The sequence below is a fragment of the Nerophis ophidion genome, linkage group LG03 (assembly GCF_033978795.1).
Source record: "Nerophis ophidion isolate RoL-2023_Sa linkage group LG03, RoL_Noph_v1.0, whole genome shotgun sequence".
NCBI classification, from domain to species: domain Eukaryota; kingdom Metazoa; phylum Chordata; class Actinopteri; order Syngnathiformes; family Syngnathidae; genus Nerophis; species Nerophis ophidion.
The window spans coordinates 45,919,405-45,946,018 of NC_084613.1; the positions used below are offsets into that span (position 1 = coordinate 45,919,405).

General features: G+C 39.9%; 1 protein-coding gene across 5 annotated transcripts in view; it reads left to right on the forward strand.

Annotated features, from left to right (window-relative positions):
* Nucleotides 1–25,894, forward strand: part of esrrb (estrogen-related receptor beta) — an 84,087-nt gene extending 58,193 nt beyond the window's left edge. For all 5 annotated transcript variants that reach the window (XM_061895384.1, XM_061895383.1, XM_061895380.1 and 2 more), the window contains 2 exons: nucleotides 14,472–14,741; nucleotides 23,329–25,894. In XM_061895384.1, the coding sequence (XP_061751368.1) occupies nucleotides 14,472–14,741; nucleotides 23,329–23,573 (515 nt within the window). In that variant the 3' untranslated portion in view covers nucleotides 23,574–25,894. The remainder of the gene's footprint in view (nucleotides 1–14,471; nucleotides 14,742–23,328) is intronic.
* Nucleotides 25,895–26,614: the final 720 nt, after the last annotated feature.

Genomic DNA, 26,614 nt, shown 5'->3' on the forward strand with positions numbered 1-26,614 from the left:
GCCTTCTACAGCATGTACGATCTACTTGTCAGTCCAGCAACATGTTGTGTGTGGCTTCCGCGGTAACACGCACACGACTGCAAGGCATACTGGGTGACACAGAGTACACTAATGGTTGTGATATAAACAATTTTAACACTCTTAGTAATATGCGCCACGCTGTGAAGCCACACCAATTAAGAACGACAACAACATTTTGGGAGAACATCCTCACAGTAACACAACATAAACGCAACACAACAAATACCCAGAATCCTTTGTATTCATGACACCCCTGACTATTTTATACACCCCGCTAGCAGCAAAATAGCACTTTTAACATACTGTGGAACCTCAATTTACAAACTTAATTGGTTCTTAAACATGGGTTGGCACACCAAAACGTTTATATAGTGAAGCAAATTTCTCCATAAAAAACAATGTACACATTCAAAATTGGTTCTTGACAAAAGTCCCGGTTTTAATAAAACAAAATGCACACACTGAAGACACAATAATGTATATACCGTATATATATAAAACCAACATAACAAGGGACTAATAGTTCAATGATCTCTTTTTTTATCCAAACAACACAACAACAACTGCTAGCTCAACGATCAATGCACGCAGACACGCAAAGTCTTTTTTCGCATTGGTGCTCTCCAAAACGTTACTTTGTTGCTAGAATAAAATATAAACAAAGGAAAATCATTCTTACCTTGTGTCCTCAGGTCAATGAATATTGATGGCATTTTTTTTAATAGTCTGGGAGTTTTCATAACTCCCAGACTACCGTTTGGGAGTTATTTGTGTAAACGGCAACTGTAAATTGCCGTTTACAGTTTTCATAACTGTAAACGGCAATTCTTCATCTGCTTGTGTCCTGGTTGTGCCTTCTACTAAGGGATGTTTTTCTCCAAAAAAAGACCGGTCTCATCACAGTTAAAAACTTACTGCGGTAGAAACCCCCTTTGCCGATAAAATCCTCAAAGACTTTGATAAACTCTCAGCGGCAACTTTGTTGAAACAAGAAGCCTCAGCACGCCGCATCACACAGTGAATGTCGGCTCCTCTTTTTAAACTTTCCCAACCACCACCGCTCGCCTTAAATTGTTCTTCCTTGCTTTTGGACATCAAGTAGCCATATACATTTCGAACAAATTATTGTCTCGGAAAAACTATTTCCTGCTAGTAGGGATGATATGTGTTAAGAAATGATCAATTTGAATGCCATTATCAAATCCTCCTATCAAACCGATTTCCTTATCGATTCTCTTATCGAATCCAGATAGGTTGTTGTATTTGGAAAAAAACACAATACTTGGTTTAACAAAGGCTCACTTTTGTTTTTTAAGAAAAAAATAGAATAAACAGAGCAATCACTGCCTTGGTCACTCTGGCTGTCATGAATGTCATCATCTGGAATAGGATAATGTTAACATTATCTTAAAGGCCTACTGAAACCCACTACTACCGACCACGCAGTCTGATAGTTTATATATCAATGATGAAATATTAACATTGCAACACATGCCAATACGGCCTTTTTAGTTTACTAAATTGCAATTTTAAATTTCCCGCGCAGTTTCTTGTTGAAAACGTCGCGGAATGATGACGCGTGCGCATGACGTCACGGACTCTCAGGAAATATTAGCGCAGCACTATTTGCGGCTAAAAGTCGTCTCTTTTCATCACGCAATTAAACAATATTCTTGACATCTGTGTTGCTGAATCTTTTGCAATTTGTTCAATTAATAATGGAAAAGTCAAAGTGGAAAGATGGAGTTGGGAAGCTTTAGCCTTTAGCCACACAAACACACGGTGATTCCTTGTTTAAAATTCCCGGATTTTAAGTTTTACTAGGTATCAGAGCGGTCAAGTGAACATGGTTCCCGACCACTTGTCAACCGGCAGGTTTCGGTGAGAAAATTGTGTTAAAAAGTCGCCTCTTACCGGAGATCTGTGGAGTTTGCGTCGTCCTTGTATCTGCCGTCGATTTCCCTCAGACACTGGCCTCAAGACACCCGTGGACACACCCTTCCGACTATCAGGTACTATTTAATCTCACTACAACATTAGCAACACAATAGAAAGATTAGGGATTTCCCAGAATTATCCTAGTAAATGTGTCTAAAAACACCTGAATCCCTCCCAATGCAATCGCCTTTTTTTTTTAACTTTTTTTTTTTTTTTTTTTTTCTAGTCTTTCGCTATCAATATCATCCACGAATCTTTCATCGTCGCTCAAATAAATGGGGAAATTGTTGTTTTTTATTTTCCGAATAGCTCTTGCTGCTGGAGGCTCCCATTAAAAACAATGTGAGGACGTGAGGAGCCCTCACCCTTGTGACGTCATCGTCTGCGACTTCCGGTAAAGACAAGGCTTTTTTATCAGCACCAAAAGTTGCAAACTTTATCGTCGATGTTCTCTGCTTAATCCTTTCAGCAAAACATGGCAATATCGCAAAATGATCAAGTATGACACATAGAATGGACATGCTATCCCCGTTTAAATAAGAAAATCTCATTTCAGTAGGCCTTTAATTCACATCTTGCAAGCACTAGTTTATTAGACAGACCTGCAAACTCTGGAGTGGTGTGTAGGCTACAAGATACCGTTAACGTTATCAGACACATACAAAAAGGATAACGTTAACGTTACCATTAGCCACTGACTATAATTAGGTAACGTTAGTCCAGCTAACATTACTGCAGTTCTGGTTGACATAAGAGGTAACGTTATTTTAGCCTAAAGGCTACAATTGAGCATATATGGAAATCAACCGGCAACAGTTAACATTTGTTACTCACCGGCACTATCACTGGGACTGCAGGTTAAAGCAGAGGAAGAGGGGCGTGCTTCGTCATCTCTGTCGCTGCTTCTCCATGTGTCGAAGCCACGACACGTTTCTCTAGCCTTCAGGTTATGTGCGGCCTGAACATGTTTCAACATGTTTGTTGTACTGCTCCACTTACAGGAAAGCGAAGCCTGGCAATAATTCCAGATTTAGCAATTTGCTCGTCGTATTTCTTGGTAAAAATAAAGCTATGCTTTGGAGCGTTTTTTTCGGTCCATTGTTATTGCTGCTTCTGTATCTGCCGCCGAATGACTGAGCTACGTCATTACCTTTGACGTGTCACAGGACATTTCCTGTGACACGGGATTCGTTCGAAGGGATTCGTATAAAGAACCAAATCTTTTTCTTTACTATAGTGGCTTCGATAACAGGAGCCAATCTCAAAAAGGGATTTGAATCCATGGAATCGGTTCTTTTCTTATCGAACAATCGGGAGAACCGGTTTTAGAAAATCATCCCTACCTGCTAGTTGTTTTTTGTTTATTCACATGAGCAACAGCTTTTCGACTTGGTCTTGCACTTTCTTTCTGTCCTTGCGAAAATGTTATACTCCTTTGGCAAAGTCAGCAAGGATAAAACCGTCCTTTTTTTTAATGTTGCAACTGTTTACTTGTTTCTTTCATATTTTGAGCTAATCTGTGTAACATTGGCGCCGCCGCCACCATTATGTACCCCTCGCACATATGTAAAAAGGATGTGACGTATTGGCCATGACCGCGTTTACAGGAAGTGATGTCATCAACATGGCAGCCCACATAGGACTTCCAGCAGCACACAAAATGAATAAATGAATAGGTGGGTTGCATTCACGTGACCTACAGGCAGGTGATAGTCTAAGCCCCATTAAGCTATTGTTAATTTACCTGAATCGGTGTAGATTTAGGCTTATTTTGAAAGGTTTACAGGCAAATATAAAAGTGATCACGAAAAAAATATTTTAAATAGGATGGAGTGGATTTTTAACTCTTAAGAAAAAATATATTTTTTAAAGATTTAAATAATTTAGCATCACCAAGAGGTTAATGCTAACTCACTGCACTTGACACTTATGGTATTTAGAGAAAAAAAAATCTGAGGGGTCCACAAATTAAGTATAAGTCTGTGAAAGACAAAGTTGGACTTATCCGTGCATTGGTAAGTAACGTATCTGATTAAGTATGGTGCTGCTGTGATTGTGACGCTAATGACAAAAAGGATAAGTTTGTTAGCAGTTGATTTTTTGCTACAAATATTAGTCTCATCAACAATTTTTTTTCTGCAGTTATTTTTATGGTGTTAAGTTCATATTTTGTCTTAATATTTAGCTTTAAATGTCCCTGTTGTTTAGCATGAATCTTTGCTAGGAATATGAAGATATAGTATATGCTGTTGAGCCTACGAGAGATTAATTCATCTAGTTTATTAATACTATTAAGGATATTTTCTCGATGCCAACAAATATCAACAAAGACGCTATAATGTGGTCATCCGTGTAAAATAAAGCACTTGGCTTTCCTGGTCAACAACTAAGCTTTTAGTTTCTTCTGTGAAAAAAATACATTGGATTGGACCAACAATCACAATATTTATTACTAAGACTTAACATGACGCTATTTTATTTGCACAAACCGGTTTCGTAGTTATATTTAGGCATAGCAACCACAAAATAACCAACTAATGTGAGCTAGTGTCCTTCCTTTACATTAACTTCTATCAAACATTTCTAATATAGTATAGAAAAACTCAATTGCATCATAGAAAGTTTCTCAAACAAATCAAATGTTCAAACAGACATTTTACAAAGTTATCGGTGCAGACACAAGCGGTCCGTTTGTATTCCACAAGATGATGAAAGTGGTATATATAAGAGCCATTTCCTTAGGCGAACTTTTGTTTTTTCCTGACTTTATTACCTTAATGAGCCACTTCTTTCGGGACTCTATGAAAGCTATTTCTTTTTTTCTTTATTTGAACAATCGGAACACCCAGGAACAGAATAGCAATACAGCATTTTCTGCTCAAACTACACTCACTCTCACTTGTTTTAATGCTACATTCAAGCTGCTTGACCATCGTGTGAATTAATCCGCAAAGAGGAAAAACAGATGACCCTCCTATAAATAAATAAATTGAGCGTTGGTACGCCAAGACATGGTTTGCACACAGAGGTATATTTGGCTTGATCTAAAAGTTTGTAGACCGAAAAGGTCGCAAATCGAAGCATTCATAAATGGAGGTTCCAATATGTAAACCTTCCAGTGAGCTCCGATCTGTGATCAAACCTTGACTAGCATTAGTCTTGTAAGGCTAAGGCTAATATCAGCTTCATCACTGATATTCTTATCGTCAATGTGGAAGTGGCTAAAAATATATTTTCGGTAAATTTTCACATGAAGCACTCATTCATTCATTTAAATTTGAAATGCGCTTCTTCATGACCTACGCAGAGCGCCTGATCAGTGTATAAGCGGGAAGCGGCTACATTTTATAATTGATTTTTGTCGACAAAATCGACACATTCTTGCAGCCTTTCTGCAGAAAGGGAGTAATAAAGATATCTTGTGGACAGAATGTTTTTAAATTGGATTAATTATTTCTTGGACTAACACAGCCAAGAAGTGTCCAAAAAAGAAAGGGACCAAGACATATTGTTAATTTTTGTGACCTACTGTAGGTCATAATAAAATAGAGTACATATTAATAATGTTATCTATATTACATAAAATATTGTAACATTTTATTCAGGTACAATTACTTTAAAGCATTCACTATATTATTTAATATCATTATGAAATTTCATGGGCACAAATAAAGCACGGTGGTACAGGGGTTAATGCATGTCCCTTACAATACGAAGGTCCTGAGTAGTCCTGAGTACAATCCCAGGCTCGGGATCTTTCTGTGTGAAGTTTGCATGTTCTCCCCGTGAATGTGTGGGTTCCCTCCGGGTACTCCGGCTTCCTCCCACCTCCAAAGACATGCACCTGGGGACAGGTTGATTGGCAACACTAAATAGGCCCTAGTGTGTGAATGTGAGTGTGAATGTTGTCTGTCTATCTGTATTGGCCCTGTGATGAGGTGGCGAATTGTCCAAGGTGCACTCCGCCTTCCGCCTATGTGCAGCTGAGATAGGCTCCAGCACCCCCCGCGACCCCAAAAGGGACAAGCAGCAGAAAACAGATGGATGGATGAACAAATAAAGCCCCCGACCCCTTGAAAAATGTCTTTAAAGAAACCCCCCTTCCCAATTTTCTGTGAGTAGCACAGTTTGAAATACATGTATTAATTAAATATTGTCTCAAGTAATGCAGAGAAAGTACATGTTTACTTATTTTCCATTCAGTAAAAGTAACTAATAGTATAAATATTAAATTATCCATCCATAGTTATTCTTTATTAAAAATCAATTTTTTTTATTGTCCCTTTAAAATGTTTAAACCTGAAGCTTGTCAAATTGAGCATGGCAGTATGCCTTTTAGGGATCGTCAACACATCTTCATCCCTCATTAAGCTGTGCTCCTTCATGGCCGCAGAGATAAATTATGTATAATTATGGCAATGATTAAAGGCTATTTTTTGAGAGCTTCACAGATATCCAACACCAGGATTGAGCAGTCCAGCCCTGGGGAGGGCTAAAGACTTCCATACCAGGGTCGAAAGATCATGGGGTGCAGATTAAAACAAGGGGATTACTGTATTTAACGTCCTTCCACCCCATAATGTTCACAGGCCAAATCACCCATTCTTCAAATACTTATCCTGGGCTAATGGGGTGGTTATCACCTTGAGAGAAGCTGAGTCTCCTAAAAAGAGTGCAGTGATGCTGAAAAAAACAGGATTATTTTATTCATTCTTCCACTATTTCAACAAATGTTCATTATGATAACAGCATTAGGGTCCATTGTCCAGGGAAAGTTTGTAGTGTCCGTGTTGCATGTGCATGTTTGTCGACTATTTGCTGCAATTTATTAACCTGATGTGAACATGTTAATTCAGGAGGATTCATATTGGTCATACATATTCTAGCATAATGTATCACCTGGTATGATTAGAGGGTTCTATATGAATAAAATGCATACATTTTATTGTAAGTGTTATCTGAAATGCAAAGCTTAGATGCAGACAAAGCGTTTTGCAGCATGAGCCCTTTGCTCGGTTTTAGGATGAGGGGCAGTGGGGTCTCTGGGGTCCAGTTAGAGGCAGTTTGACTCCAACTGGAGCCCAGAGAGCATTTGACTTGGCTGAGGTGAGATTGCCGCTGGGCGCAAGTCTTCAGGGTCTGCTTGTCCTTCTGATAGCTGGCCATGATAGATCAGTCTTCTGTCCAGCCAGAATGACAGTCTATCTCCTGCTTCCTTTTCACTTCTTGCTCCTGCTCCTGCTCCTTTTCCCTCGTCCTTATCTGCTTCCTCTCTGCCTCCTATCTTCTCCTCTCTTTTATCCTCCAGCTTTCTTCCTTCCTCTCTCAGCTGCTACCTTTTTTTTCTTTTTTTTACCTTCCCTCCCTCCCGTTTGCCCGGTCCGCTCTGTTGTCTGATTGAGGGTGAGTTACGAGGGGGCTGCAGCTGGAAGGGGCCACCGTGCCTCGTAATTACATCTCTTTTTATTACCTGCGCTAATGGCCCTCGGGGAGTGAGAAACAATAATAAATTAATAGAATATGAACTCCAGCTCAACAGAAAATCTCCAGCATTTCATTTTGGAATGTACCATGCTCTGGCTCTGATTAATCTCTATTGGAGGTGGGAGGCAGCCGTCTGTGGGTTTGGGCTGCCCCCTCCCGTTGAGGCCCTATGGAAAGATAAAGGCAGAGATGATGTTTTTATTTTGGCTTCCGTTGATGCTACCTTTTGAGCAACGATGCAGTTGAATTCTGTCAGCTGTAATGAGTTTTGTACTCTGATGCAAGTGAATGTCAGTGGCAGTCATGAACATGTTTTAAATGTTGATCTCTTTCAAAAAGAAATGCATGCTTTGTTATCTTCATCCCAAGTGCAGGACTAATAGACTAAAAAAACTCCTTTGTCCCAAACGCCATCATAATGTACAACTCCTCTCTGGGGGGCAAGGGGGTACTAGGATAACAGGGGATGCAAAACAATAACAATACTGAAATAAACTGCAACAAAAAATTGTGCAATTAACAGTGCAATAACAGTGCAATACATTTTCATAACATGGTCACTACTGCCTTGTTTCTCTGGTTGTTTTCTTATTTTTACTGTTATCAGCACTGTGGAACAGGGGTTAGTGCATTTGCCTCACAATTCGAAGGTCCTAAATAGTTCTGAGTTCAATGGCTTAGGATCTTTCTGTGTGGAGTTTGCATGTTCCCCCCGTGACTGCGTGGCTTCCTCCCACCTCCAAAGACATGCACCTGGGGATAGGTTGATTGGCAACACTAAATTGGCCCTAGTGTGTGAATGTTATCTGTCTATCTGTGTTGGCCCTGCGATGAAGTGGCAACTTGTCCAGGGTGTACGCCACCTTCCGCCTGAATGCAGCTGAGATAGGCTCCAGCACCCCCCGCGACCCCAAAAGGGACAAGCGGTAGAAAATGGATGGATATTTGGAATCTTATTGTTGCTTTTTATTTTTATTGTTATTGTAATATTTTCTATTGTATTTCCATTTATACTCCAATTATTTACTTTTTACTTTTTAAATTCAACCGCAATTCTATACACTGCTGCTGGAATTTTAATTTTCCTGACGGAACGCTCCTGAAGGAATCAATAAAGTACTATCCATCTATCTATCTATCTATCCATCCATCCATCTATCTATCTATCTATCTATCTATCTATCTATCTATCTATCTATCTATCTATCTATCTATCTATCTATCTATCTATCTATCTATCTATCTATCTATCTATCTATCTATCTGTCTGTCTGTCTGTCTGTCTGTCTGTCTATCTGTCTGTCTGTCTGTCTGTCTGTCTGTCTGTCTGTCTGTCTGTCTGTCTGTCTGTCTGTCTGTCTGTCTGTCTGTCTGTCTGTCTGTCTTTCTGTCTGTCTGTCTGTCTGTCTGTCTGTCTGTCTGTCTGTCTGTCTGTCTGTCTGTCTGTCTGTCTGTCTGTCTGTCTGTCTGTCTGTCCGTCCGTCCGTCCATCTATCCATTTATCTATCTATCCATCCATCTATCTATCTATTTATCATTATAATTATGGCTGTTGTGATGGGCGATATGACCTAAAATCTATTTTGTGATATACATTGCAGCGATATACATCACAACATATTATTTGTTATATAAATGTTAACGGAACTGCATAAAAACAGGTTACAAAGGCTCCTAATTTGGCTGCTGGCCTATGCACTAACATATTGCATATTTTCTGGTTGTATTATTTTCTCCAAAGCTACTTGCTTATTTACTGTTATTCTTCTGTTGTCTGGATACTTTACATTAGTTTTTGGGCTGTTCTACAAATTTGGGTATTGATCCACTACCAAGTAGTTACAGGGGCACTATTGGTCATACTGATGTTGATAATGATACTTACAATTTTGAAGATCAATAAATGACACAGGATGGCGATGAATTATGTAAATATAAAATTATTTCCTGCTACTGGTTCTGACTTAAATGTTTCTGGGGTTTTTTTTCTCTCTTTTAAAGCCCTCTTGTAGTCAGGGACCTATTTGTTGAGTTTGTAAACAATAACAAAACAACAAAAGATTTGTTGGATAGTAAAAAAATATCTTAAAGTATTGACCATATAATGATATTCCAATTGGTATTGTTACTGGTGAATTTGTATTAGTCTACCCACATGCGCTTAGCGGCTAGCATATTCTCATACAGTGTGTCGTGTATCATGTTTAGGTACTCTTTGTTCTCCAGTGATAATGATGCATGTAAAACACTTAGTTAATTTACTGCCATGAAGGCCAGGATTGCCTAATTTGCATTGATGAGGGACAAGTGTTGTAACGATACCAATATTTTGCTACCGGTACTAAAATTATTTCGTTACTTTTTGATACTTTTCTAAATAAAGGGGACCGCAAAAAAATTGCATTATTGGCTTTATTTTAACAAAAAAATCTTAGGGTACATTAAACATATGTTTGTTTTTGCGGTTAAGTCTTTAAATAAAATAGTGAACATAGTAGACAACTTGTCTTTTAGTAGTAAGTAAACAAACAAAGGCTCATAAATAGTCTGCTTACGCATTCAGTAACTTATTGTGTCATTTATCATTCTATTATTTTGTTAACATTATTAAGGATAAGTGATAAAAATGAATTATTAATCTTCTTGTTTATTTACTATTAATATCTGCTAACTTTCTCTTTTAACATGTTCTATCTACACTTCTGCTAAAATGTAATAATCACTTATTCTTCTGTTGTTTGGATACTTTACATTAGTTCTGGATGATACCACAAATTTGGGTATCAATCCGATACCAAGTAGTTACAGAATCATACATTGGTCATATCCAAAGTCCTCGTGTGTCCAGGGACATATTTCCTGAGGTAATGAACTTAATGTAAATTTTTTTAAAACGAAGGAAGATGTTGTGATGCCAAAAACTATCGACCTAATCATAGTTGTATCGACTAGATACGGGCTTGTACTTGATATCATTACCGTGGATGTTAGATGTAGATCCACCAATTGTGTTTTTTTAAGTTTTGACGCCGGTGAGCCACGGTGTGTAGTGAAGCATGTTTAGCGATTCCTCGTCCTGCAAGGATGATAATTGTAAGAAACATAATGTATGTGTCGCCATGGAAACCAGGATTAGTGATTTAAAAACAGATAAAACATTACCGACGGCAGATGGACGTTAGGCACTAGCGAGCTAGCCATGTTTTAAAGCAAATCTTCCTGAGGGTCTTTCAGTGTTATCATTAGTTTTTAAGCCGAAATGTGTCCGTTCTCCCTTTTGTATCTGTGTCAGCAACATGCATTTTCACGATATAACAATGGTATTAATAGTTCCTATATCTAAATGTATATGTTTTATAGCGTATATTGTCTGTATCGCGCAACCCTAATCGCTGTGTGTGAAATGTGCCAGTGCACTCAGCAGTGGAGTGGAAAGCCCCTTCAAGTGTGCAGACAGGCTTCTCTGATTTGGTCAATATTGTGTCATGTTTAGTGGAACCCCACAATAGGCACTGGGCTGGAAATGAAGATGTAAATATTGATATTTCATTAGCGGAAATCACCCACTCTGGCGGCACTTAACCGGGCCACCTTCAGAGTGCGGCGGCCGGAGCGCTTTGTGACCTGCGGAGTCGGGAAGTCACTTCATTACTCGATTAAATTGAGTGGAAAAGGCGAGGCAACGACACGAGATCCCATTTGGAGCGATAATTTAGGCCCTGAAGAGAACGTACGGAGCAGCAGGAAAACACCACATCTCCATCTCACAACAGCAGATTAAATTTAAGGACTTTTAGCGTCAAAGGTAATTGTAGGCTGCTGGGCGGTGTGTGTATATGGCTGAGGGGTGTGTGTGTGCGCGGTATCAGAGCAACTCTCCTCAACAAGACCCGCACCAGGCCTTCACACGGGCTGTCACATTTGGAGCGCTGCTTTAGTTCCGCTTCAGCCCTCTTTGGCATTAAAAGGCTCGACGGTGCTTTTCCTGTGATTGGGATGCCAACCTGATGCAGCAATCAAGAAGGCGCCTGTGTGGATGACAGTTTCCCTCTGGCCGGTCCACATTCTGTCTACCTTAATGGACACGGATGCAGACAAGGAAATAACACATCAAAGCATTTCAACATGCATTTATTGGCGTATGGCTTATTGCCTCCACTGATAATAGTGGCGTGTTTTGAGTGCTTTCAGCTTTTGTCTTGCTGGTTCAAATTGGGCCGGACATTTTCCAGTCCTGTGACCAGTCCAGCTGGACTGTTAGCAGTCTATTCTACTGACTATTGATTCCCCTTCAAATTGTGATGGCCCGCACTTTCTGATCACAATCTCTTAATTAATGTATCCTGCGGCTCTCCCCCTGCAGTGGTCATCACCACGATAAGGGGAATTGAACACAGGTACCACTCTGCCGAGTTGTGGTTCTTTTTCTGCTGCTTGCCCATCATGGCTTTTATTTCGGTGTGTGTGTGTGTGTGTGTGTGTGTGTGTGTGTGTGTGTGTGTGTGTGTGTGTGTGTGTGTGTGTGTGTGTGTGTGTGTGCGTTCCTCGCTGTCCCGGCAGGAGGAGATAAACACCGGGGCTGGTGGCGGCCCCCAAGTGCGATCATTTATATTTCAGAGAAAACGCGGGGCGTAGATGTGTTGAGCGGCCCCGGTCAATACTGTAATCTATCGCCTCTTAATCACGCAGTGGCAGGTGGCATGGCAACAGCAACTTGTAAAAGCAATCATGTTAATCATGGGTGGAGCCGGAGAGCCTAATATGCTGTCAGAATGGGCCGCCCGCAGGCACAAGAGGCGATGGTGGGGTGGAGGGGAGGGTTGGGCATTGTGTGTGTGTGTGTGTATGTGTGTGTGTGTGTGTGTGTGTGTGTGTGTGTGTGTGTGTGTGTGTGTGTGTGTGTGTGTGTGTGTGTGTGTGTGTGAGGTACTTTGACAGTTTATTGCTGCCTGGTTTCAGGGGAAATAGACCAAAAGAGCTTTCTCTATTTTTTATTTGTTTGAATTTGTCACAGCTTAACTATGTGTTCTATAGATAAAGTTCTATTCTGAGGTGTTGAAGAGGAAATAAGTGACTCTTTTGATGCATCTGAGCCCATCTGAGCCCATCCAGCTGCTGTGATTAGTCTTGAGTCCGGGCTTCCACCATGTGACCCTATGTACTTCCTGTAGGTGTGTTTTTGTTAATTGCATGCGTCTCCTTTCTTGGTTTGTGTAACTTTGTGAACGTTGCTTGCATGCGCCCTTTTGCCACCTTCTTCTCATGTGAATGTCACGTCCTCAACCCCTCCAATGAGAACTCATCCCAGCGCTAATCCCCCTCGCTCAGAGGCACAAGTATGACAGGATACATGGGGTAACCACCTGGCTTTGTGCATCTCAGACCTTTGCACCGATATACTGTCCTTGCCCGCAGTAAAGCCCACTCAAGCACCCTGACACCTGCTTCAAAGAGGGGCTTCCTGTGCGCATTTAAATTTAGGCAATGTGTTCTAATGGGTGGCTCTGTTTGCTTGTTTTCTTTGCTGGATTTGTTAGATAACTGGGTTAGCATAAAAGACTGGGATGTTGGCTTATTAACAATATGTTGGCATACCGTTTGGAAAACATGGCTTTCAATGAAGCTATATTTGTTTGTTTGTTTTTTAATTCCAAATTATGGGGTTCCGGCCTTCTGAATGAGTTAGTTGGCGTAAAAAAAAACAATTCCCCCAATTTATTCAATTTTGAGCTGGTCTGCGACATAAAACATAAGAAACAAATAAACATTGAACAATAAATGAACAATAACTCAATAACTTTGATGACTCGGTGAATTGCCAGGTCCTTGTGTTTTGTTGTTTTCTGTCGCCTTCCAACAGGGTTTAAGAAAGTTCACTCTGTGCATCGCTTTCAGCACCTCAGCACATTTATAAAATTGCAGAATTAAATGAGTTAGTAAAACTTCTTGACAGTCATCCACAATCTTTGTCCAGATGGCTAGATTACTCACTTACAGTAGAATGCACGGATAGAGCTACTCGCTACTGACTACTCGCTCGTCGCTTCTCGCCTATGAAATGCATCACAAGGTTACAAAACTCAGGAGGAAAAAAGATGATTACAAAGCCAAACGTCCCTGTGTTGGAATATTTTCACTTCAAATCGAATGAGCAAAATGACCCCATCAACATGGACACATTTCTCAAATTTGTTGGAAAGTGATGGCAACAAAAAAAAAGAAAACAAAACGAAACACCCGACAGTTTTTCCATCCATCCATCCATTTTTCTACCACTTGTTTAACTTGGGAAACACTGCACTTTAAGATGCTCTATATCTATGGATTTTTGTTTATTTTTTTATAAAAGACATGACAACTATTTTTATTGTTTACTGTTTCAGAATAATTACAAGTTATTGTCCTTCCAATTACAATAGTATGAAAACAATGATGCAAAATTATAGTTTATTGCGCTTAAAGGAACACATTAAATGATCACTATGATCATATATTAGGTTTACATTAGTGTTTATTTTGTTTCAAAATAATGCAGACAATAATATAATTAATCAACAATAATTTGCGGGACAATAACTCGTCCAGCAAAATTTATTATCAGCCCAGGCCTAAAACCAACTTTCTATATATGATTATTTAAAAACAATTAATACTTTGTAACATTAGATGTGTTGAATTGCTTTTTTTTTGCTGATTTATTGCAAGTTTTTAAAATTTGAAAACAAATAGGTTTGAATAATTTGAGTACAACTGTATGTCAGTGTAACATTGTTTTTGATACAATCCTCAATTTGTAATGAATAATATATTTGTAATTTGATGCAGATTCAGGTCTTTACCTACCTTTTTGCCATTTTTATAATCTGTTAGAAGAAACCAATACTCACAAAGGACAAGGCAAAACCTCATTATTTTGATAAAGCTTGAACCGGGAATTAGTTTTAAGTATTGATAATTGTATGTGTTCCTATATTAAGGTGTAACATTTGCTGTCAATCTGAAGGTTTGTTTCTCTTTTGTCCTACCAGGATTTTCAACTCTATCTTTAGGAGACCAAATGAGTCTACTGCAGAGCGCCTGGATGGAAATCCTCATCCTCAGTATCGTGTTCCGTTCGCTGCCCTACGAGGACGAGCTGGTGTATGCCGAAGACTACATCATGGATGAGGAGCACTCGCGGCTGACTGGGCTGCTCGACCTCTACGTCTCCATCCTGCAGCTGGTCCGCAAATACAAGAAGCTCAAAGTGGAGAAGGAGGAGTTTGTCACACTCAAGGCCATCGCCCTCGCCAACTCAGGTGGGCTATTATCAAGACACACACACACACACACAGCTGGTTGTCAGGAGGTGGTTGTTTTTTAATTTGACAATACTCCTTATTCTGTTTAAAAGGTACTGTATAAATTTGTCAGCTAATGCAGGTGTCCAAACAGATACATATTTAATTTGAAATCACCAGTAATAATCTCATAAATTATTTTAGATTTACTTGCATATAGGTGCTGCAGCTATTGATTATTTTAGTAATTGCGTAATCTATCAATGAAATTGTTTGAATAATTGAATAAAACAAATGTTCTAGCCTCAACGTGTCTATTAGAGAAAATAGTTGAAATAAACAAATATTATTCTGGTGACCTTTATTTTTTTTTGCACAAAACATTGAACTTTCACTTTTATCACCTTACATTACAATATTTAAAAATAAAACCTGTGTGGCCAAAAGACAGGTATTATATAATAAAGAACCTAACAATACCACAATATTCTGATAAAGTATCATACATTGAATGACATTAAAATGAACACATACACATTTGAAAAGGTATTACCGTATTTTTCGGACTGTAAGTCCTTTGATTTTCTCAAAAATCAACATTGGTCTTTAGATTAGATTAGATTAGATTAGATAGTACTTTATTTATTCCGTCAGGAGAGTTCCTTCAGGAAAATTACAATTTTCAGCACAATCCCATTCAAGATCAGACAAACATTACAGGGAGACTGAACAGGATCGCTGATGGGTCTGCCGGCTTCCAGCGCCCCTAACAAAAAAGATGACATACAGGTAAACAAGGGGGCGGGGGATGGGAGAAAAGAATAGAACATTACGCCTAATGTCCGTATTAATTTTGGTTGTGCTTACCGACCTCAAATCAATTTTATTTGGTATATGGTGTAATGATAAGTGTGACCAGTAGATGGCAGTCACAAATAAGAGATACTTGTGGACTGCAGGCTGATGCCTGTTCAATCAATGACGCAAGTAAGTACCCGTACGCAAGCAAGCCCAAAACTTTGTTGTTTCATTGAAAATATAGAACATTTCACACGGCTTTAAATAAATCTTTCAAAATGTTTTAAGTAAGACTTTGATAAGCTATGAAGCCTCACCGCTTAATGGATTGTTGGCGCGTTACAGCTACCGTAGTCAGTAGGAGACACTATCTGCCGTTTTGTTTCAACCTATTATGCAAAATCAACTTTTTTCACCTATTGGTACCTGCTGAGGTGTATTTGGTATCTGCATAAGAATGTGCGCACGACCACCATTGTAATCAGCGGTGTGTTCAATAAGCCACTTTTTTTTCTCTATCTTCTTGTTGTGGGGCATTCATCCTTCGCTATTGCCATTTCTGATATAAAGTAACATAGTGTTCTAACTTCTCTCAGAAGAAGCGCTAAAAACTAAACGTATAAAAAAGATGACGGGGAAATGACGCAGTCAAAGTGAAGCCACGGAAATAAGGCCGCTCAGAAAACGTCCTTAATCCTCAAGATACGGTCAGAAAGCTTCTTGAAAATGGTCTGTAAAACATAATTTATGCAACATCGTCACAAAAAAAAAATACCATTACAATGTTATGTAGACCACAAGGAAGGGTTTTAAATGTAGGAAAATAGTCATAATATGACACCCATTAATGCGCCTTATAATCCGGTTGGCCTCCTGTATGAAAATGAAAACCCACTCATGGTCTGAAAAATATGATAATTGAAGGAGTGGTGTTTGATTTTTGGGCAAACAACTCATGAGCATTAACATACAAACATGCTCGCATATGTTTGAAAAAATATGCAAGTCAAAACATTAGGGGTGTAAAGGTACACAAAAATTTCGGTTCGGTACGTACCTCGGTTTAGAGGTCACGGTTTGGTTCATTTTCGGTACAGTAAGAAAACAACAAAATATAAATTTTTGAGGTATTTATTTACCAAATTTGTAAACAATGGCTTGATCCTTTTAACATTGGGAACACTATAATAATTCTGCCCACGTTAATCCACATGGTTGTGTGGGAGGGACAATGCTGGGTGCTGTGTACAGACACGGAGGCAGAACGGAGCGGAGCAGCTTGTTAAGACTTTAGCATAGGCGGCCACTTCATATGTACGTGTTGAACTTGTTCGGTATTCCTATGCACCGAACCGAAACCCCCGTACCGAAACGGTTCAATACAAATACACATACCGTTACACCCCTACAAAACATATAAGACTGCGTTGGCTACCAAAATAGATGTTTACCTTTTTTCTGCTTGTTAGCTGTTCTTAAATATGCAAAATGCTTTCTGGTAACGTAGATTCATCATTGATTTAGTGTTACTGTAAAATGTCAGCTCCGTTTGACAGTGCAAACATTTTACTACAATGTTTGTATTTTTCACTTTCAAATGATCGCAACAACTATGGGTGGTGTGGCCTGGTTGGTAGAGCAGCTGTGCCAGCAACTTGAGGGTTTCAAGTTCGATCCCCGCTTCCGCCATCCTAGTCACAGCCAGTGTGTCCTTGGGCAAGATAATTTACCCATCTGCTCCTAGTGCCACCCACACTGTTTTAAATGTAAGTTAGATAATGGGTTTCAATATTTAAAGCACTTTGAGTCACTAGAGAAAAGCACCATATAAATATAATTCACTTCACTCTTGTCTTCTTTGCTCTCCAACTTGTTGTTGTTTTTCTTTGATCCATGTCTCTTTATTGGAACTCTGCTCACCACATCACCAATAGGTGCGCCGCTCTCATGCGTGCTCTATTGGAGCTGTCTTGCGTGAACAATGTTTGCATATTTTAATAATTAAACAAATAATCGAAGCAACAAAATACAAATGTTGGCTTTTTTCAAAACCAATTTTTCGATTTTAAATGATCACATAACTCATCACAAAGGTGTTAGCTTTTTTGCTGCACCACAATATATTTACTTTAATGTAAATGGGAAAGTTGCATCATTAAAAAAGCTAGAGTGTAATACTTTCTGACTTGGTCAATGAGTATGCCGGCCACACATTGAAACATCCATAAAGTTGAAGTATTGGCCAACAGTTTCCCACATGACATTTCTCACTTTTCCAGGAGTTTTAGCGCGTAACCTTTAGTTTGGAGCGTGAGCCGCACAGATGGGGAGAAGATAAGGGCAGTGCACGAAAAAGAGGGATGGAAGAGAGAGCTTTTTAATTGAACACCTTCCGTGTTGTGGTATTTCTCCTTTCGCTATCTCCATAACAGTAGCTGCAGGGCACAGGAGCCGCTGGAGATAAATTTAGCATTTCATTAGGCGCAGAGGGGCTGTCAATAAAATGTGTTAAGTGGAATGGAACGAGTATCAGGCCGTGATAGAGCTCGTTTGTTCCAATGCGAAGACTCCATGCTGCTATTGACAGCCTCCTTTTGAGAAGGCAGGACCTGTCCCCCGTCCTCTGATCAATGCATGCTCGGGTCACTGGGCCGCCTCCCTCCACCCTTTGTTTGGTCCAGGCTGAAAAATGAAAATGCTGATGCAAGCGCTTTGACTTTAGACAGCCGAGCGTTGGTCAGGAGGTGAGTGAGGGGGGTAAAGAGGAAGAGGAGGGTGTCCGCAACGCTAGAACAAGGTCTCTGGGAAATCTTTCCCCAGGGAACCCCCCCCTCCCTGTCTGACAGATGTGAAAATTCATAGCCATTGATTTTGTAATTAGCAGTTTATCAATCAGATCGACGTTGGCTCACTGATGGATTGCAAGGAAATTGTTTCTTCAAATTTGTTTTTTTAAACCCATCCCTCCTCTAATGACTACACAAGACCTTATTTTCTTCCCTTTCTGTTTTTTTCATTTGTGTTTGTTTATGATAGATATCCCTGCCATCCGATATGTTATGTTTTAGAACACTGATTTGAACACAATGAATAGGTATACATACATTTTCAATGTTGATTATTACAAATACTCAGGTTTTTTATTGGCCGGCAATCAGTTCAGGGTGTACCCTGCCTCTCCCCCCAAGTCAGCTGGGATAGACTTCTGCTAACCTCTTTGTCCTAATGATACAAATCCAATTCTCATTAATGGTCTGTTCTTAACTCGTGCTGTCAAATGATTTTTTTTGTAAATGTTATATATTTATTTATTTATGTATATTTTAAAATCAAATTGACACTTTTTAATTGTGAGTCATCATGATTTTTAACAGTGAATTACTTGCATGCATACATTAAATTAAAAGAAAATGTACGAAAAAAATTAATTAACAAAAAATACCCCAATATTTGGACACACATGCAATTGTTTTGTCAAAATGTCATAGAGGCATTTTTTTCAAATGTTTTACAAAATATGTTTTAATAATTTATAAATCATTTAACACATATTCATATAATATAATAATTTAATTATTTAAATATTTATTTATTTGCTGTAAATCTGGTAACAGTAATATCCAAAAGTCCCAGGGTGTATTTTGAAGCGGAATTTGTCACAGAGCACACAAGTTGGAGTTTCCTCACTCATCTCATCTTTCATTGATATATGCATTGACTTGATCAAGGACCGTACAACAACACACACTGCTTTTCAGGGGACCATCTTGGTTGAGACAAAGCAGCAAGTGCACTCAAAACAATTGTGTGATTATTCTGCAACTGTATATGATTATTGCAATATTTTTTTGTGATTAATTACATGAGTTAAGTCATTATTTTTGAAAGCCCTCATTATTACTCTGCTCTGCAATTGGCTGGCCACCATTACAGGGTGTACCCCACCTCAAGTTAGATGGACTCCTGCATACTTGTGGCCCAAATGATATGAATCAAATACACTCACTCGTGCTCTGTTATATAACATATTCTTCTCTATGTCCCTCCCCATTCTTTCCACTTTTCCTAACCACTTATTCTATAGTTACTGCCACGGGCTTTAAATCTGTCAGGGTGAAAAATGTCTCAATGTTCAGGGAATACCCTTGTTCAAGTCAATGAATTTGGCTCCCAGTCCAAAATCTGTTTTGTCTTTTAATTGCCCCATGTGGTTGGATAAAGTGAGACGACAGGTGAGGCGGTCATTTACTCACCAACTCCAGAGTGTTAGACGGAGGTTAGCTTGTTAGATGACCGCCACTCTGAAGTCTCACTCATAGGAGTTGGCTGCAAGATGAGGAAAACTCGAGCATGACATGCAACATATTGTGAAAAAATTAGGGCTGCAACTATGAATCAATTAATATGATTAGAAAAAAGCTTTAATTTATGTTATGTTACTTCGATTAATTGTTTGATAAAACTTTATTAAATCCAGACCACATGTAGTTCCCGGAACTCAAATATGCGGACATAGTTTCTGTTCCGCTGCACTGGAGCGCGCATGAGAGTGCAAGTGTGTGGGTGTCGTGATGTAGGTGGCGGCAAACAAAGTTTTTTATTATTATTTTCTTTTATTTAATTAATGAACACATTTAATGTGCAATTTACATGTTAATGATGTGCAATCATTAGAAAAAAGAATAAGGGTTTGTCAATCAGAAAAATCTTAGTTTCTTTCAAACATTTTCCCTAAAATACGAATTGTTACGTATAAATAATAAATGGGTTGTACTTGTATAGCGCTTTTCTACCTTCAAGGTACTCAAAGCGCTTTGACACTACTTCCACATTTACCCATTCACACACACATTCACACACTGATGGAGGGAGCTGCCATGCAAGGCGCCAACCAGCACCCATCAGGAGCAAGGGTGAAGTCTCTTGCTCAGGACACAACGAACGTGACGAGGTTGGTACTAGGTGGGATTTGAACCAGGGACCCTCGGGTTGTGCACGGCCACTCTCCCACTACGCCACGCCGTCAAAGTGTGTTTTGTCCTATTACACGAGTATTCGAACAAACTAATTGATTACTAAAATAATCAATATCAATAAATGCAGCCCTGAATTAAATACTATAGAATGACTATCCACAGCAATTAAGGTTTGTTAATGCAGTGTATGCTTCAGTCAGAACGCTGCATTACTTACATGACGTTTGTTGCACAGCAGCAAGCACTTGTTACAGGTGTAATTTAGAACCGAAATGAGGCATCGCTTGCTTCATCTTTTGCTAGAACTGGTTATTGCCGTTTTCTTCAGCACCAATTTCAGAAATCCACTCCTACTTATGACTGAGTCCTGAGACTGTTCAACGTGCACTATCAGCACACCTTCATGTCATTGTTAGCAGGGTTAACACTGAGTGTTAGTCTGGCAGGTCAAAGGTCATTTGTATAGGCTACACAGAGTTGGTAAGGAGATAAAGAGAAAAAAAGAAACTTTTGTTGTTTTTATGATCTATTCTTATCCTGTCAGTGTGTGAGATATACTGAAAATATGTTTGCTTGTTCACTGCACTGACTGCAGTAAATCATCAAAAATATATACAGTCGTCGTCAAAAGTTGACATACACTTGTAAAGAACATAATGTCATGGCTGTCTTGAGTTTCCAATGATTTCTACATCTCTTATTTTTAGGGATGTCCGGTAATGGCTTTTTAGCCGATATTCCGATATTGTCCAACTCTCAATTACCGATACCGATATCAACCGATACCGATATATACAGTCGTGGAATTAACACATTATTATGCCTAATTTTGTTGTGATCCCCCGCTGGATGCATTACACAATGTATCAAGGTTTTCCAAAATAAATCAACTCAAGTTATGGAAAAAAATGTCAGTCACAAAGTGCATTATTATTTTTAACATGCCTCAAAACAGCAGCTTGGAATTTGGGACATGCTCTCCCTGAGAGAGTAAGAGACCATGAGGAGGTTGAGGTGGGCGGGGTTGAGTAGCCGGGGTGTATATTGTATCGCCCCGGAAGAGTTAGTGCTGCAAGGGTTTCCGGTTATTTGTTCTGTTGTGTTTATGTTGTGTTACAGTGCGGATGTTCTCCCGAAATGTGTTTGTCATTCTTGTTTGGTCTTGGTTCACAGTATGGCGCATATTTGTAACAGTGTAAAGTTGCTTATACGGCCACCCTCAGTGAGACCTGTACGGCTGTTGACCAAGTATGCATTGCATTGACTTGTGTATGTGTAAAGCCTTTAAGATTTATTGGCGCGCTGTTCTTCACCCTACGTCCGTGTACACAGCGGTGTTTTAAAAAGTTAATTTAGAAACCGATGCCGATAATTTCTGATATTACATTTTAAAGCTTTTATCGGCCGATAATATCGGACTACCGATACTATCGGACATCTGTACTTATTTTTTTATGATAGAGTGAGTGGAGCACATACTTGTTGGTCACAAGAAACATTCATGAAGTTTGGTTCTTGATTAAAGGCCTCACCTTTTCTCTTCCAAACATCCATCCATCCATCCATTTTCTACCGCTTATTCCCTTTCGGGGTCGCGGGGGGCGCTGGCGCCTATCTCAGCTACAATCGGGCGGAAGGCGGTCTACACCCTGGACAAGTCGCCACCTCATCGCAGGGCCAACACAGATGGACAGACAACATTCACACTCACATTCACACACTAGGGCCAATTTAGTGTTGCCAATCAACCTATCCCCAGGTGCATGTCTTTGGAAGTGGGAGGAAGCCGGAGTACCCGGAGGGAACCCACGCATTCACGGGGAGAACATGCAAACTCCACACAGAAAGATCCCGAGCCTGGATTCGAACCCAGGACTGCAGGAACTTCGTATTGTGAGCATATTGCTGGGTATTGTGGCCAAATGGCTCAATTTTCGCTTCATCTGACCACAGAACTTTCCTCCAGAAGGTCTTATCTTTGTCCATGTGATGTCAGATGAAACAACAATTGAGCTGCTTGGCCACAATACCCAGCAATATGTTTGGAGGAAAAAAGGTGAGGCCTTTAATCCCAGTAACACCAATCCTACCGTCAAACATGTTGGTGATAGTGTCATTCTCTGGGCCTATTTTGTTGCCAATGGAACTGGTGCTTTACACAGAGTAAATGGGACAATGAAAAAAGAGGATTACCTCCGAATTCTTCAGGACAACCAAAAATCATCAGCCTGGAGGTTGGGGCTTGGGCGCAGTTGGGTGTTCCGACAGGACAATGACCCCAAACACACGTCAAAAGTGGTGAAGGAATGGCTAAATTAGGCTAAAATTAAGATCTTAGAATGGCCTTCCCAAAGTCCTGACTTAAACGTGTGGACAATGCGGAAGAAACAAGTCCATGTCATATTTAGCTGAACTGCACCAATTTTGTCAAGATGAGTGATCATACATTTAAGCAGAAGCTTACCAGAAGCCTGTTGATGGCAACCAAAAGTGCCTTATTGCAGTGAAACTTTCTAAGGGACATGTAAATAAATATTAACATTGCTTTATGTATACTTTTGACCCAGCAGATTTGGTCACATTTTCAGTAGACCAATAATAAATTCATAAAAGAACCAAACTTCATGAATGGTTTTTTTTGACCAACAAGTATGTGTTCCAATTACTCTATCACAAAAAAATAAGAGTTGTAAAAATTATCGGAAACTCATGACAGCCATGACATTATGTTCTTTACAAGTGTATTTAAACTTTTGACCACGACTGTATATATCACCATTGTCTTAAAAGGGAAACTACAATCTTTAAAATGTATCTTCTGGCCCTGACAGACTCCATGCACATAGAGGACATGGAGGGGGTCCAGAAGCTGCAGGACGCTCTGCACGAGGCCCTGCAGGACTACGAGAGCAGCCAGCACCAGGAGGACCCGCGGCGGGCGGGGAAGCTGCTCATGACCCTGCCCTTGCTGAGGCAGACGGCCACCAAGGCTGTGCAGCACTTTTACAGCATCAAGGTGCAGGGCAAAGTCCCCATGCACAAACTCTTCCTGGAGATGCTGGAGGCCAAGGTCTGATTGCTGCAGAGTGAGACTCTTTAAGGAGGGAGAGACCCTCAGCACACGGACTGACCTCACTCCTCCATCGGGACAGCCTCCAAAAAAAAAGAAGATAAAACTGGGTTATTAGTATAAATATAAAAATGATGAAGATTAATTTAAAATATATATAAAATACTATGTACAGTAATAATTTTGTTTGTTTTTGTTAAATGTTGGTGGTCATGCGCCCTTCTGTCGCTCAGCATCAGTAAGAAGAGAAAGTATTTCTTTCTCTCACTTGCTTCTGAAGACAGCGCAGGTGGTGTGTTTCTGTCTGGACTGGACCGGGACATGTATATATTTATTACTGCCAGACTGAGTGTACAGTTTAAAGTCTGTTAATGGCGGTGGCTCTTTGCTTTCGCAGTTAGGGGAGGGGGGGGAAACCGACTTAAATGTGAACCATCCTGGGATATTTACAGTACCTCTCAAGAGCAGTGTGGATCCGTCTCAGAACGGAAGGCTTGTTTAACCCAACTAGCTCAGGCAGTAGTCGGTAGCCTTCTTCTGTAGTGACTCAGCAATAAATGACGATGTGGGAACGTCTATCTTTCATGTGCTATGTCGCTGCTGTTGCCAGAAGGCCGTGCCTGCTTGCTTAACTGCGTCACACGTGCACACACCTCACCCATCAAGGCCCAAATCTGTCCCGTTTAATGCTCTCGGCACGCCCGATTGAGGCTTTAGGTGGAAGACGATCGGCTTTACGCAGAGTGGCACCAGGCCAGAAGATTTCATGTTCAAACAATCAGAGGCGCATATGTCAAGCGCTCTATTTTGGAACCCTTTAAGCCCGTGGCGGGGTCCTTGCACAGACTGCGAGCTAGGTGCCCAGCATCTGCTCTCGCCATCTTAGACACCTCCCGACTTTAAATAGCTTGTGTCGGCAGTTTTTCACAGCCCGGACCGAACCGAGGTAAACGGCAGGTGCAGAGCAGGAGTGGCGGCGGCAGCACTTCACACCGGGTTTATTTTTAACCCTGGAGGAGGTAGTTGTGCACGTGGCCCGCCTCTTGACCCTCGTGTTGACACAGTGGCCGCCGCTGACTGAATAACACCAGCGCCCAGCGGCGGAGCTCCGCGGGGAGAGCGTGCACATGCGAACAGCTATGCAAGAAACAAAGTGTCAGCATGCTCCAAAGGGTAACAGCGGGCCAACAATGTGTCACTACAAGGTGTCATCTCTGCTGGGAGACGGAGATCTTAAGCTCCATTTAGCTCCGTGTGCATTACGCTCTTGTCCAGTGCAGCACACTTGCACTCTTCACGGATTTTTATGTGATGTGATAAACGGTGGCGCTGTCACCAAAAATATGTTACGGCGATCAAAGGAGTAGAAAACAGCGAAGCTATAGTGGCCGTCATGCTTGCGGTATCAATGGCTAGCACTTATCTAGTTGCTGCTATACTGTTTTACAGCGTTATGAGGGAAGAACGCCCGCAAATAAACCTCCCGACTTGAACTGTCCACTCGCTGCAGGGACCACTTGTGACTGAAACCATGCTGAAAGCATGCTTTGACGGAAGGATTTCTAATGCTCATCAATAACTCAATTCCTCTAACCAATCACATGTAACCTGTATAACAGATTAAGATTACTTTGCTCAAGAGAAGAAAAAAAATGTTGTGCTTGTTAAAATGCAACTGCATTATAAAGGAAATGTTTTTTAACAAAAAAGTACTTTTTTGTAGTGGACAAAATAAGGGGTTGTCTTTTATTTTCGCTGTGGAATTGAACATGTCTTACAATGCAGGCTAAAGTGTGTAAATAATCAATCAGCCTCAGTCAGGCCAGTAGGTTGCCATTGAAAATAAAGTATGCAGCGCCCTGCTGACTACTACCTCATGATCATATTGTCAATATTTTTCTGATTCAAGCCGCTTTACAAGTCTGTGACCCAACCTGAGCCGTCCATTTTCTCACTCCCCGAAGCTCCCGGAACTGTAACGACCCTCCCTTTCATTGTTCACTGATCTGTTTGTAAAGGTAACGCATGCTTCACCTTGATCACTTCGACATCACCGGGTGTGACCCCGCCACCTTTCCCCATGTTGGTTACTCGGCGGGTATGTGTGTTTCTTTTCTTCCTCGTTCTTTTCAGCGCTGTGTCACAATTGCTCTCTCAATGAAGGACTACAGACAGGGACTCCCTGCTTCTGTGTTATTGACTATTTATGGTGTGAAATATATAATTTGCAATGGTGTACATTTGTCATCTCTGCTCATTGAATTGCCACTATCTGCGTCCATTAGGATTTTCAATACGGGAAGGGTTTAATTAAATATTCCCTGAAATCTGTCTTTCTTTTGCACTATAACTTTAATTTACTCCAAGACAAACATGCAATAATTCAGATATAATGTTTTGCTTAAATGGGTACACTTTGACAGCCAAAAGGTAATAAGTACTGCAGGTAGCCACGAGCAACACTGCAAAAAAGATCTGACAAAATAGAAGAAAAAACAACAGTTTTTAGGAAAAAAAATACAAACAACTATTGAAATGATTCATCAACGCAGCTGGTAAATTTTACTTGATAAAACATCCTAAATTAAGATTTGTACATCAAAAAAATTAGCAACACCTAGAAAAAAAGATTTTATTATGAAAACAAGCATCATTAAACTTGCAATTCTTAAATTAAGTATCCTCAAGATGTTGCAGAATCTATAAACTGGATTATCTCTGTGGGGGAAACCAAAATATATAATTTGAATAGTTACTTTCTCAAGTTTAACATTTTTTAAACTAGACTAGAAAAAATCTAATCATTCATGCTAAATTATAATGTAAAGTCAATGATTAAAAAAAGTAAATGGCAATTAAAAATAGGAACATTTCTAGAAATAGAATTTAAAATCTTGGCAAGTGGCAAATATTTTACAGTAAGAAGGTTATGATTATTCATGTATTCATAAGTCAGTTAAAAACTTAGTATTTAATTCATGGAGAATATTGAAAACAAGGTCATTAAAAAAATATGTGTACTATTTTGAGAATAAAAAGAATAAAAC